Here is a 12,262-nt window from a genome sequence, read left to right as displayed (position 1 = left end):
ATATGGCTCGAGTTCTCCTTGCAGAGGGCAATTACAGAATTTTGCATAAGGAAGACATTAATCAACTTGATAGTAGTACTAAAAAGGAAGAGCAACCTTCGCATGATAATATGCAAAACACTAATGATGGCACAAGTATACTAGCAGGAAATTGGGAGACAGAAGTATCTTATGGAACTGTTTACACTGGTCCTTCTGATAAGCATATTGATGGCCCATGTAGAAGAGTTGACCAAACCACCAACATTGGCAACTCCCTATCTTATTTAGACATGGAAAACTCCAGCATCTTATTTGGTGACATGGAAATTAACTTGGATAAATTTTATGGTGATACTGGGCTGGAAATTATATCAAATTTTGAGGAGCAAATGGACCGCAATGTTGGCAGGATAGATGATATAGCACGCGTTGAGTTAGAGGACATATCTGAAATTGGTGTTCCCCTAGGTGATGAAAAATCAGAAAATTCTATGGAGAGCAGCCCACTTGTGTTCGAAGGAAATGGTCAAAAACCATTATCACTCCTTGACTTATTAGATATGTTTTTGGTCAAAGAGGACAAGATTGTCCAAGTGTTGACAAGGATGGATGATTCTTCCAAATTGGTTGAGGATCTCATGCGGAAGATTGTGATAGAAGAGAGACATGGTAGTGCATGTGGTGTCACAAGTCCTCTTTTACATACTATTTTTGAAACTTTGAAAATGATAAAATTTGAGTACTTGTAACTATTAATAGATAGAGATCTAGAAAAAAAATTTGGGAGGGACAAGGAGAGTGAGGTAGATGAGCTATGCCTTCAATTGAGTTTAACACATTACTCTATCCACAAAGTTGAAAATCAAACGAGTGGGGCAGTCACTTTTGAAGAAGATAATCGTGGTTCATGGGCACAAGAAATCACGCAAATCGTTGAAAAAATTCATAACATGGGTAGATGTGAAGGTAAACAATGTAATTCAATCACGTGTTTTCCGTTTGAGACTTTCCATGATGAGAAAAATTCTATGGACCAACAAGTTGATGAGTTTGAAAATTCTAAATTTTATGACAGCAGCTGTACATTTTCACATGAGCATATGGTTAGTGATAGCACAAGTGAGGATAATTCAAAAATTTCAAGCAATGGTGAACCATCCTTATAATGCATGTCTGGATGCTTACTATTTTTAGTAAATAAACAGAGCTCAGTATTCTTGATATCTCAGTATTGGTTTGGAAGCGTCTCGCCGAGAGCTTTCCAACGAGCTATTGCACATGCTTATCCAAGTTCGTTTGATCAGTTATACTTATTTTAATGCCTGACAATTATATGGTTTACTGGCTAAGTGAATTTTAAAGTTCATTTAACTTGTCACTTTATTTTTTAAAAAGTACTATGTTCATTTAAGTGACTAAAGGACAAAAAAGGTGTTTTATCCCACATTGCTTAAAAAAGCATGCATCACATTGGGAAAAGTGATAAAGGTACAACAAGCTCCACATGGGAAAGTATGAAGATTATAATATTAAAATAGATATTAAGCTGGAAGCTGGAAACAGTTACTGGTTATTTCTTCGAAGACGCAAGCCCCTGAAGAAGCTTTGGAGGTTGGATGCAAACCTAGCCTTCTTATAGGTTTATCTATATTGCCAATCTGACTGTTATTTTTGTTTATAAGATTGGATTTTCTGGATGGTTGCGTGTTATTGTATTGCTGATGTATAGTACAATAACGTTATTTGGCAACTATTTGTATTCATTGCTAGTTTAAATATGTACTTCTGAAAGTTGGAGGAAATAAACACACTTTTCTGGGTTTTCTCGTATGCATCTCTGCTGGTTATAAAATCGATTTAAGTTCTGCAATTTATATCAAATACAAGTTTATTGTTCAGTTTAAAATTTGTAAGTTTTTATCAAGAGTTTTAGTACATATCGGGAAAGGGATATTACAAAATTGATTATTCCAAGCTAAGAGTCATTGGGTTTTCAAACTTGTATGTCATTTTTGTATCATATTTCTATTTAGCAGGTGCTTGGAAGTGAAATTGCATCAAGTTTGGCATTTTTTTCCTTTGCAAGTTGGATTGAAGACTCAGAGAGTAGAGCACATGTGTTGTATTACATTTTGTTGATTATACAAGTTATTGATCTCTTCTTTTGTGGATTTTTTTTCGAAAATGGTTTCCCTACATTAAACATTGTGCTACATGTTTGCTTCACATTTTGGTGCATTTATTGCTATTGCTGATATAAACCACATTTGATTAAAACTTTTAGATCAGATTTAGAGTAGATTTAAGCTTCTATTATTGCCATTCACCTACTGTCTTCTAACACTACAATAGAAAAAACAGTAATCTTCAATAAGCTTAGCTACCTAGATAAGTTACATGCAAATACACAACTAGGCCTTTCTCAAGACCAACTAGAAGTGTGGACATTCAAAAAATTGTCCACATTTATTATATCTTATTTGTATAATTGGAAAATACCTAACACAGGGAAAACAATTGAGCCTAGGTCTGATGTGCATGATCTGTATGCATCAACGCCTTCCTCCTGTGAAAGAAAAGCAGAAAAAATAGATAATATGGCACCAAAAATGGATGATGTGGAAAATGGACTCTAGATAGTCTCTGATAGCACACCAAGTCATGGAAAAGATACAGATTTAAAAGCATGTCTAAATGGTATAATGCAAAAAAGGAGGAAGTGCCCATGTAAAATTTTGATTCCATTAATTTGATTCATGTTTTTTTATTGTTTGTCAGAAGGTGCAACAAAGGCTGGACAAGTGACAGGAGCAAAAATGACTTTTGGTGAAGGACAGGTAAAGGTGATACAAAACTTGCAAGAAGCTAGGAATACAGAAAGAGAACAAACTAGCAGAGGAGAAGGCTTTAAGATCCAACAAAAGGTTGGAAGCCAAGTAAGAAATTATGTGAAGAATCGTAGAGCTAACATGATAGAAGGGCACATCATGGCAGTCAGTTTCTTAAGTTTTTTGAACCAGAAGTTTCAGAATTTTAAAAGATGATGACATTGAACTAATCTTTAAATGCCATGTCTCATGCTGTGCATCAGTTTCTTTTATGCTCAGATATATTATGAAATTTTGTAGAAAATGTCGGTGGGCTTTCAACTGCCACAGTAGATTATTTAGGAGATTTTTAGTTTTTAAAATAGCAGTTATGATCATTGGGGGATAGATGGCTGGAATAGCTCAGAAATGGATTTTTGAGGACAGTGTTCAGATAGCCATTTTGGATATGAATTTTTGTTTTATTCAAGTTCAGGAATAGAAGGATTTTTTTCCTGCTGCTATCTTTTCTGTATGCATAATTTTTTTCTTTCTCCATTGTGAGTCAACAGAGTATGGGGCAGATAATACTTGAGTATTTGCATTATCTGCTATGCTGGGTTTTGGTTTTCTGTTCTGTTATATGCATTACCAGTTAGAGCAGAGTATTGAACTTGCAGCAACTGAAGACTTTTGCATTGAGATCCTAACATAGCAATGATCCAGCTTTAAAGAATACACATGAACATGACGCTCATTAGTCAGTGAAATTAATATATGGGACCTAAAACTGATCATAAAAAACAAGCCTTTGTCAAGAATAATAATAGGGGCTTTGAAGATATATATCAGTGTACACAGAGAGAAGAAAGTATTAACTATGCTTTGAAGATAATAATGCACTTACAGAAGCAATAAGATCTTTTGCTGCCATAAGAGACCTTCGACCACTTTGGCAACCCTGCAAGACAAACCAGAAAACAAATCAGCAGCACATACTAAAGTTATAGAAGCATACACTTGAGAACCATAGATGAGAAACATTGCATCCAACATACAGCAGGCATTGGCATACCACAAGTATTTCAGCATCCTTGCTGAAAAGTGATGATACCTCCTGGATGAAATTAGGGTTCTTTACCATCCCTGCATATGCATCAAGTGCAATCTAAACTTATCAAATTTTGTAAATTATATATGCTCCAATACTTCTCTGGAGGTGTTATATGCCAATTATTATATAAGACTCAGATACCCTGCATAGACTCTAAAATGGAAATTCAGAAATATTTATAGTACTCAACATTTTGTAATTTAAACTGACCTCCCCCCTCTTTGAACATGTATGGAACATTTATAGAACCTTCAACATGTCCTGCATTGAACTCCTCAGCTGTCCTGCATACATCACGAGAATTAATTTACAGGTTAAAAGTAGCATCTTTGTACTACTAAAACAATAAAAAATCTGTATCATTGTCAGGAACCCGAGTTGCTCATTCCCCTCTTAAGACTAACACAAATTTTCCATTCACAAATATAAATTCTTTGGTTATTATTCATTGATCATTCTATGAATAAAAATCAAAATAAACAAGCAGACACAATTGGAGCAATAGAAGCACAAACACAGGCAGCAGCAACAATCAAGAATCAAAAGGACAGCATATTGGCTACAATGACAGTGCAGTTTGAAGGCTTGTTTATTTATTATTCTGTTATCACTTGGGATTTTCTTTCTTTAGAGGCTCTGTTTCTAAAGGTGTTTACTCATTTATAATTCTGTGTTGTTCAATGCCCAGGAAAAGAACTCAAGCCTTGTCATTATTTGCATCTCTCATTCAGGACTTAATGAAAACATCCGTTGATGTTCCCGACAAGAATGTGATATCTACACAACTTCCACGCAGAAGCGAAAGAATTTACATGGATGTCCAGCTTCCCATTATGAAACAGATGCCACCCAATTTAGATGTCTAATTTGCCAACTTCAATATCATGTGCATTTCCACATCCTATGAAAAAATTAAGAGTCAAAACCAACAGAAAGGATAACAGTGGATGTCAAAGTAAGTGTCGTATAACTTCCATATCATTTGAATATCCTTAGAGACACTTATAAGTTTCAAGCCGAAACTACCTGCTTATCGAGTAGACATTGGTGGCTTTTAGTGTGTCCCGATCTCACTGGTCCTAAAAACTTCCCCACACCGCAAAGAGTGAGCTTTTTAACCAAAATAGAGCACTTATCTACCATGTCCTAGAGGCATATAAATTGTCATTTGGGAGCATAACCACCCATGTATGCAACTATTAATTCTCTTTCTCCAAAAAAAGTCAAATTGTGATTGACCTGATTGACCATATTCAACTACAAATTTAATTAATTGATGATGTGAAAAGCAAAATCCTTTGGTTGCAAGTCTAAAGCCCAACTACTCCCCAAGAAAAAATCCTGGGGAAAAATCTTATCTCGAAATTTGTTGACTGAATCCTATGTTGACCAAAAATAGAGAGATAAAATGGTTGCAGATAGCAGTACATTGGTTTGAAAAAGTTTACAACTTAGTAATGAATAATGAGTATACAAGACATATCCTGTAGCTAGTGAACCTTTACAAACTGCAGTTGCCATATATTTCATTGCATAGCAGAGATTGAAGATGGAGAATTCAAGATTGCAGTGCTAAAAAACTACTCTAAATGTCAAAGAAATCCTTGCAAGATCATGAGGAACTTCATGTATATAATTCCCACCTGCCCTCAAAGGGCTTACAGGTAGTAGAATACATACTAAAGTGGAACCAGTAAATCTTCCAGGGAACCATTTAGAGTTTGAACCTTGACTCGGGCAAATAGACAAATGAAGGCATATTAGTGGGCACTACCAGTAACCAGGATCACTGGGGAAGCTCCCCAGACTCCCCTCACTGGAGTGGTCAAACTTAACAGGGAGAATGAAGGAGTTACTTGGCTAAACACCTTTCCATTGTGTTAACTAGGCAAAAGGGATTTGCCTTACCTGAAAGGAAGTTGGTATAAGAATAATGCCTCACTGGGTAAGAATAAAACCAAGGCATACACTTAACCTACACCTTGTCAAGACATTAAAGGATGTAATCTCAATATGTCCAAGCACTTAAACAGCTTAATCCTGTAAATTGTTATCCCTATTGAAGCTATCAGATGCAAATTGTATGCATATATATTGGGAACCCACAATGAACAAAGCTGAAAGTCGAAGGACAAAACCAGAAAGGAAATACCATTCACCTTACATCCAAATAACGCTGCCCAGCTTGGAGAAGCTCGTGAGCAACCTGTACAGGCACACTCCTTGGTGGTGTCATCTCCATAGATATCCTAGATGCTTGTATTCTAAAAATGCAACAAAAAATCATCAAAATTTGATGGACTGTAATCAAATATTAAAAGGTTAAAAAACAGCAACCATTTTACAACAATCACTTTAATCAAATATTAGAAGTAGGTTGTAAGGAAATGGGAGCCATCTACTCGCCAATAAGAAAATGTTTGAAATTTCAAACCTACCAGTGAATAATTTCTGGATTGACATAATTGTATACCATAAATTGGTAAATTGTTACATAGAGTCAATTAAAATAGCTTCTTAAAAGTGCTAGTTATATGACTCCTATTGGATGCAGAGCTGCATAACACAAGTAGCCCAGATGTATCGATATAAACAGAAAGCATCAGAGAGAATTGGTGTAAATAACACACACACTCTTCATCAAACAGATTTTAAAACAGAAAACTAAGAGGAGAAATGCTTGCATAATGTGGAAATAACACATAGATTTGATATGTAAATCAGAAATTACAAATTCATTGCAAAGGTCAACCCTATTGGCTTCACAAAATACATAGAAAATCTGATATCTCAACTGAATTCTACAAGAAGACATTACAACAGAAAGCTAATTCCAAATTTGAAATATTCTTCAACACAACTCTCCAAATTCACCTTCAGATCTGCAACAAAATCTGGAGGTCTTTTTTTTATTTCAGAAAACCATTCTTCAGCAACTCCACACTCAAAATTGCTGTCCTCCCCATTGCTATACACAACCACTGCCAAAATAGAACCACCCAAATCTGGCCAAGAAATTACAAGACTCGGACTCAGCTCAGGCTCAGCAAGCTGATTCTTAACTTGGACTCAGAGACAGTGCCTGGACCCAGCAAAGACTCAACAAATTGAAAACACCAAGAAATTCAAAAAAAATTAATGATTTCGAACTTGTTCCATGCATCCTTTAATAAATGAACCTTAAAGACAGAATAGACTCATCAAATAAAAGCTACTTTGAGCACGCAAGCAAGTTTACATTGATCTCGTAAGTATAAACGCATATTGTAGGCTTTAGTTGAAAGAAATAAGTTAAACTAAATAACATTAGAAATATAAAGATTGCCAAGGTATCCCTTCAGTCCTCGTATAAATTGAGATCAAAATGTAGAAGATACTGAAGATTTTACAAAATGTAAAAGTAGTATAATTTAAATTTAGAGATTGATGCTTTCATTAGGATAACTTACAAGAGGGATCCATTCCTATGAAAAGTACCAGCAAACTCAATGGCAGCGTTCCTAAGTTGGTGATGGGTAATTCTCAAGTTGAACACTTGAGAAGAAAGCTTTAAAATGTAAGTTCCGAATTTAAATCAAGCAGCGACAGGGCTGGCTATAAAGTGCAAGTCGCACCCCTTAATGAAGAAAGAGAGATTTAAAAATTTAAAGGACAAAATTCAAAATTCAATGCATTCCAAGAAGCTTGACCTTCCTTGATAAAATAGGTCGCACCCCTTCATGTTAATCACCATGTATGGAAGGTCAAGGATGTCATTTCAACACCATTCGAGTGAAATTCAATATGAATTTGGGGCAGATTAAAAGTGAACTTCAGAACCGAACATGAGTCTGCAAGCAATCGAACGCGATTTACAACCTGATTTAAGGCAATTTATAATCAAATGCAGGGCAAAATTCAGATTTTAGAGCAATTTTGATTGTCAATTCAGAAATCAAGAGGCAAATCTTAGATTGAGGTGTGACAAAATCAGAGAGAAGAAAATTTATGTAGTGCCTGCCCCTAGTTCGCATTTTGCTAACATTGTTGAACTCTTTTAGAGCTGGTTTTATGTTGATGGTTAGCAACATTCTTTTGAAATTATCAGATATTGTGCTATGGATTCAGTTTATTATGTGATGAGATCACTTAGACTTTATATTTCATGTATGCATGATGATTACTACATTGCTTTCAGTTATTAATGATGATTAGTAAGATAGTTTATTATCATATGTGTTTTATTATGGATACTTACCCCATACTTGCATGTGTATGGTGTGCGTGTTTGTTTTGCGTGTTTGCTTTTGTATGGCGTGTCTGATGTGGTTAAGGAAGGGAGTCGTAGTCACCTGCTAGTCGGGATCTACACGATGCACCACTTCCTGCCATTGCCTGTTTAGTTTAGTATATATTGTGCTTGTACATGCGTGGTTTTTATGCAGGTTGCAGGTACCGGGTATCGACTTCCCTGAATTGTCAGGATGAGCGTACCCTATCACACTATCTCAATGATAAGAGAGGGGAGATAAATTCTCAAGTCCAAATCCCAACCCTTTTTAAGCCATTTGTTCTAATTGGAAAATTAGGACAAGTATCTCAGTTGAGTACCCTCCGAATACGTTGGATGACGTAATTCGTGATTTAAACCCTTGGTTTGATTTTGTATGTATTTTGGCTATGATGGGTTTTCATATTTTTACCTTGTGAGTCTTTGATGTATTTTCTATTAATTAAGCCTAATTAAAAGATTTAATTAATGGTTTAATTTAATGGAAAATTAATATAGTATTTTAATATTTATTTTATTTAATTAATTGGGAAATTAATTAAATAAAATAATTAAATTTGAAGATAAAAGTTAAAAGTTTAAAAGTTGCAATGTGACAATATTTATTTTAATAATAATATATTTGGAGTTCATTTTTAAATAAATGACTAAATAATAATATTATTAAAGCTAATAAATATTTTAGCAATTAAGTCTTGGAAAATGAAATTTATAAAAGTGGCAAATATATTTTTAATTATTAAAAGATTCTAAATCTCATGTGATTAAAATATAAATATATTAAGATTGAAAAGTGGAAATTATTAAAGTTAGTGCATGAGATTTAATAAATTAATTAATTAAATTGGGAAGAGTAAATTAAATATTATATTAATTAATGTGTATTATTTTTAATATTGGCTCACATAGGAGTTTGCAAATTCTCGGGAGTTGTCATGTAGACAACACGGAAGTTTGCACTCTAAGAATGCACTAGTTGTCTACACTTAGAAGTTAGCATTTTATTTGAGCACATGGTGTCTACAACCTTAGGACTTATCTAGAAGGTTGGAGAAGACTCATGCTTGGTTGTCATGCTTATCTTCTAGTTGTTTCTAGAGATACTCTAGATGCATCTTAGAGGCCTTTAAATTGAAGCTCTCCTAGTGTATTTGGACAAGCCACAAGCTACAAGCTACAAGCTGAAGTAGAAGCTGAATGGAAGCTGCAAGTTACAAGCTCATATTCTTCTTCAGATGCTCATATATTTTCTACATGCTTCTATGCTTCTTCTAGCATTTTTAGTCACTTGGAGATTCTCGGTTGGCTTGGATCTTGGAAGGATTGCGAATGATGGAGAAGGAAAGGATTTTCTATGGACTTCTGAGGCATGGTGGATTAGCATCAGTGTCCAGGTGCACTCATGATAATCTCACACTCTATTTGCACTATTTCCCATCTTGTCTTCATCATGTCTATTTTATGTGTCTGAATACTCTTGTGTTAGAATCTACAATTAAATTGGAATCTAGATATTTTATTTGGCTAAGAGGAAAACATTAGAAAACCCTAGATCCAAATTAAGAGACATTAGATCTAAACGGGTTGGGTTCGAATTAGAATCAAATTGAAATAGATTTGAAAATGGTTTCAAGATTTATGGCCAAATCCATTAGAGAAATTATTGGATAAATTTAGAGAACAATTATTTTAAGAGGAAATTCTTAATATCACAAACTGTCATGTCGCTGCCTTTTGGATAGACCCGAACTCAGTCATTCATAACTTTTTATCGGAATCAAATTTCTTCGATCGCTCCGGTCAAAATCGGCGCAACTTGGCCCTTTCCAACATATTTAAATTTCAGCCCGATCCAACGGTTCATTACGGAGTTATGGCCGTCGTATTGGAACTGTTTTATTCAAAGACAGATATTTCTTCATTTCTCATAACCAAGAGTTCTTTATGCTTAAATTTCACAAAAATAATATATCAAAGCATGGAATGAATTAAAGATATTATTGTAATCTTTCTCTTATTAGAATCTTACTAATATGCATTAGTTTTATATAGTTTATTATCTAATCTAATTAAATCAAATTTAATTAAGATTAGTAAATAGTAGAAGAAGCGTAATTAATTATTAGTCAATCTAAGTAAATGGATTTTTAAATGAGAGAAAATTAAAAGAAAAAAAAAATTTAATATAGTTTATATATTTTATAGTATATATTAAATACTATTTAATATATATTAAATAATTTAGAGATGGTAATTTTATATTATGTTTTTAAATGAAGAGACTTTAATGATAATGGATTAAGATTTAATTTTCATGGAGTCACTTGTCATAGAGTCACTGTTATAACATTGTTATAATTTGAATAACTATGGTGTTATTAATACATTACATATTATTAACTAATTATTGATATACCTTAATGGTATTAAGAGTTAGCTAATGAAGCTTATGTAAAGTTCTCTAGATCGATTAATAATAGTTTTGATGAGATTATTATTTATTAATGTTTGTTGGGTCTAACAAACTATTAATAAATAATAGTATAAATAGTTTAAATAGTTATCAATTAATATGATCAGAGTTAATCTAGAAAAGATTATTTAATGATTGAAGTATTGTAAAAGATATTAATCAAATTGAATTGGTTAATAATTTGGAGGAGTATCAATTAATTGAATCAACATACATAGGGGAAACTTATTTGAAACAATAATACTTGGTATTAGGGATTTATTATAACTTGTTATTATTAAAATATAAATGTGAACATTGTTGTAGAGTGACGAATGTGGTCATTATAGATTTATTAATAAGATTTTCAATATAGCTTGTTATTAGATATTAACAAATTATTACTATTGAATTATTAATATGATCATTTGAGTATTGAATTATAGTTGACTTTTATCTTACAGAATTCTAGTTAGTTATTAGTCAACTGATATTAATTGGAACGTTGCCTTGGATATGTAATTATTAATTAAATTAATTAGAGTTAATTTGATTTAATTAATAATTAAGTTACGTAGTAGAGATTTAATTGATATAATTCTTTTAATGAGATTGTAGAAATATTGATATCAAAATTGATAAGTTTTATGACTTGAATTATGACCTTAGATATTATATGGTTGTCAACAATGATAACGATTAAATTAAAAGACTCAAACTTTAGTAAGACTCAATTAAGTTTCTAATTGAAGACTATTAAAATGTTGATAGGTCATGGATGGTATATCTATGGTTGTCAACAATGATAACGATTAAATTAAAAGACTCAAACTTTAGTAACACTCAATTAAGTTTCTAATTGAAGACTATTAGAATGTTGATAGGTCATGGATGGTATATCTATGTTAATTGATTGGTTAGATTGACCATTTTAATTAAGTTATAATTCTTCTTATTCGAGGATTGATAACTGATTCTTTTATAAATGAATAATGATCATTTGGTTATCTCGAAAGTTGTAGTAACATTAAAGGAGAGTTAATTAATTAGAATATGGATCATGGTTAAAATAGAGAACAATTTAATTAAGGTCAATGACGATCAGTTTAATAAGTAAATAGTTATTCTTAAGTTATTCTTAAAATGTAATTCTTAATAATGGAAGGATAATGCTATCGGGGAATCAAATGGGTTGACTTGTAGGTCAAATGATGAACTTTATACACTTGAAGTATACTTGAAAATGGAAACTGGAAACTCTACACATTATTCAACTATGTGAATTTAGAAAACCAAAACATGTGTCTGCATCGTGTATTCTATATGCTTCTTGTTTTGGGTTTTGGGTTGACTAGTGTTGACCAGTCCTAGGTTGTTACCAGAGGCTCGGGGGTTATGAGATGTGTTGGCATGTTGATCTTTTTTGGTCTCGATCTTTATAAGCCCAACCATGGTAATGTGATTGTATGCTCTATGAAATGTTTGTATTTGTTCATCAGTCTTCATGTGTGAAGCTGAGATGTATGTGTATGAGACACTTGAGCTAATCATTTTTGAGTCATCGATCAGTTATCCTTGGATTGTTTTCTAGTCGCCATGATGGGACTGAAATGTGGATTTATTTCTTGATGATGTCA

At 33.0% G+C, this 12,262-nt stretch overlaps 1 protein-coding gene across 4 annotated transcripts in view; it reads right to left on the bottom strand.

Annotated features, from left to right (window-relative positions):
• The window catches only part of LOC149570813 (rhodanese-like domain-containing protein 15, chloroplastic), an 83,926-nt gene that overhangs the window by 52,331 nt on the left and 19,333 nt on the right, over positions 1-12,262 (bottom strand). For 2 of the 4 annotated variants that reach the window (XM_089812387.1, XM_089812385.1), the window contains 5 exons: positions 6,063-6,167; positions 4,114-4,187; positions 3,865-3,935; positions 3,697-3,750; positions 2,273-2,548 (listed from right to left, as the gene is read on the bottom strand). In XM_089812387.1, coding sequence (XP_089668513.1) covers positions 2,459-2,548; positions 3,697-3,750; positions 3,865-3,935; positions 4,114-4,187; positions 6,063-6,145 — 372 coding nt within the window. In that variant the 5' untranslated portion in view covers positions 6,146-6,167 and the 3' untranslated portion in view covers positions 2,273-2,458. Of the gene's footprint in view, positions 1-2,272; positions 2,549-3,696; positions 3,751-3,864; positions 3,936-4,113; positions 4,188-6,062; positions 6,168-12,262 lie in introns of those variants that run through there. The other 2 variants (XM_089812388.1, XM_089812386.1) reach the window with 1 other exon arrangement.

Source organism: Cupressus sempervirens, chromosome 2 (assembly GCF_028749045.1).
Source record: "Cupressus sempervirens isolate cs-2001-9-10 chromosome 2, ASM2874904v1, whole genome shotgun sequence".
NCBI lineage: Eukaryota > Viridiplantae > Streptophyta > Pinopsida > Cupressales > Cupressaceae > Cupressus > Cupressus sempervirens.
Note: the sequence above shows the minus strand (reverse complement) of the source record. Positions and strands in the feature narration are given on the sequence as shown.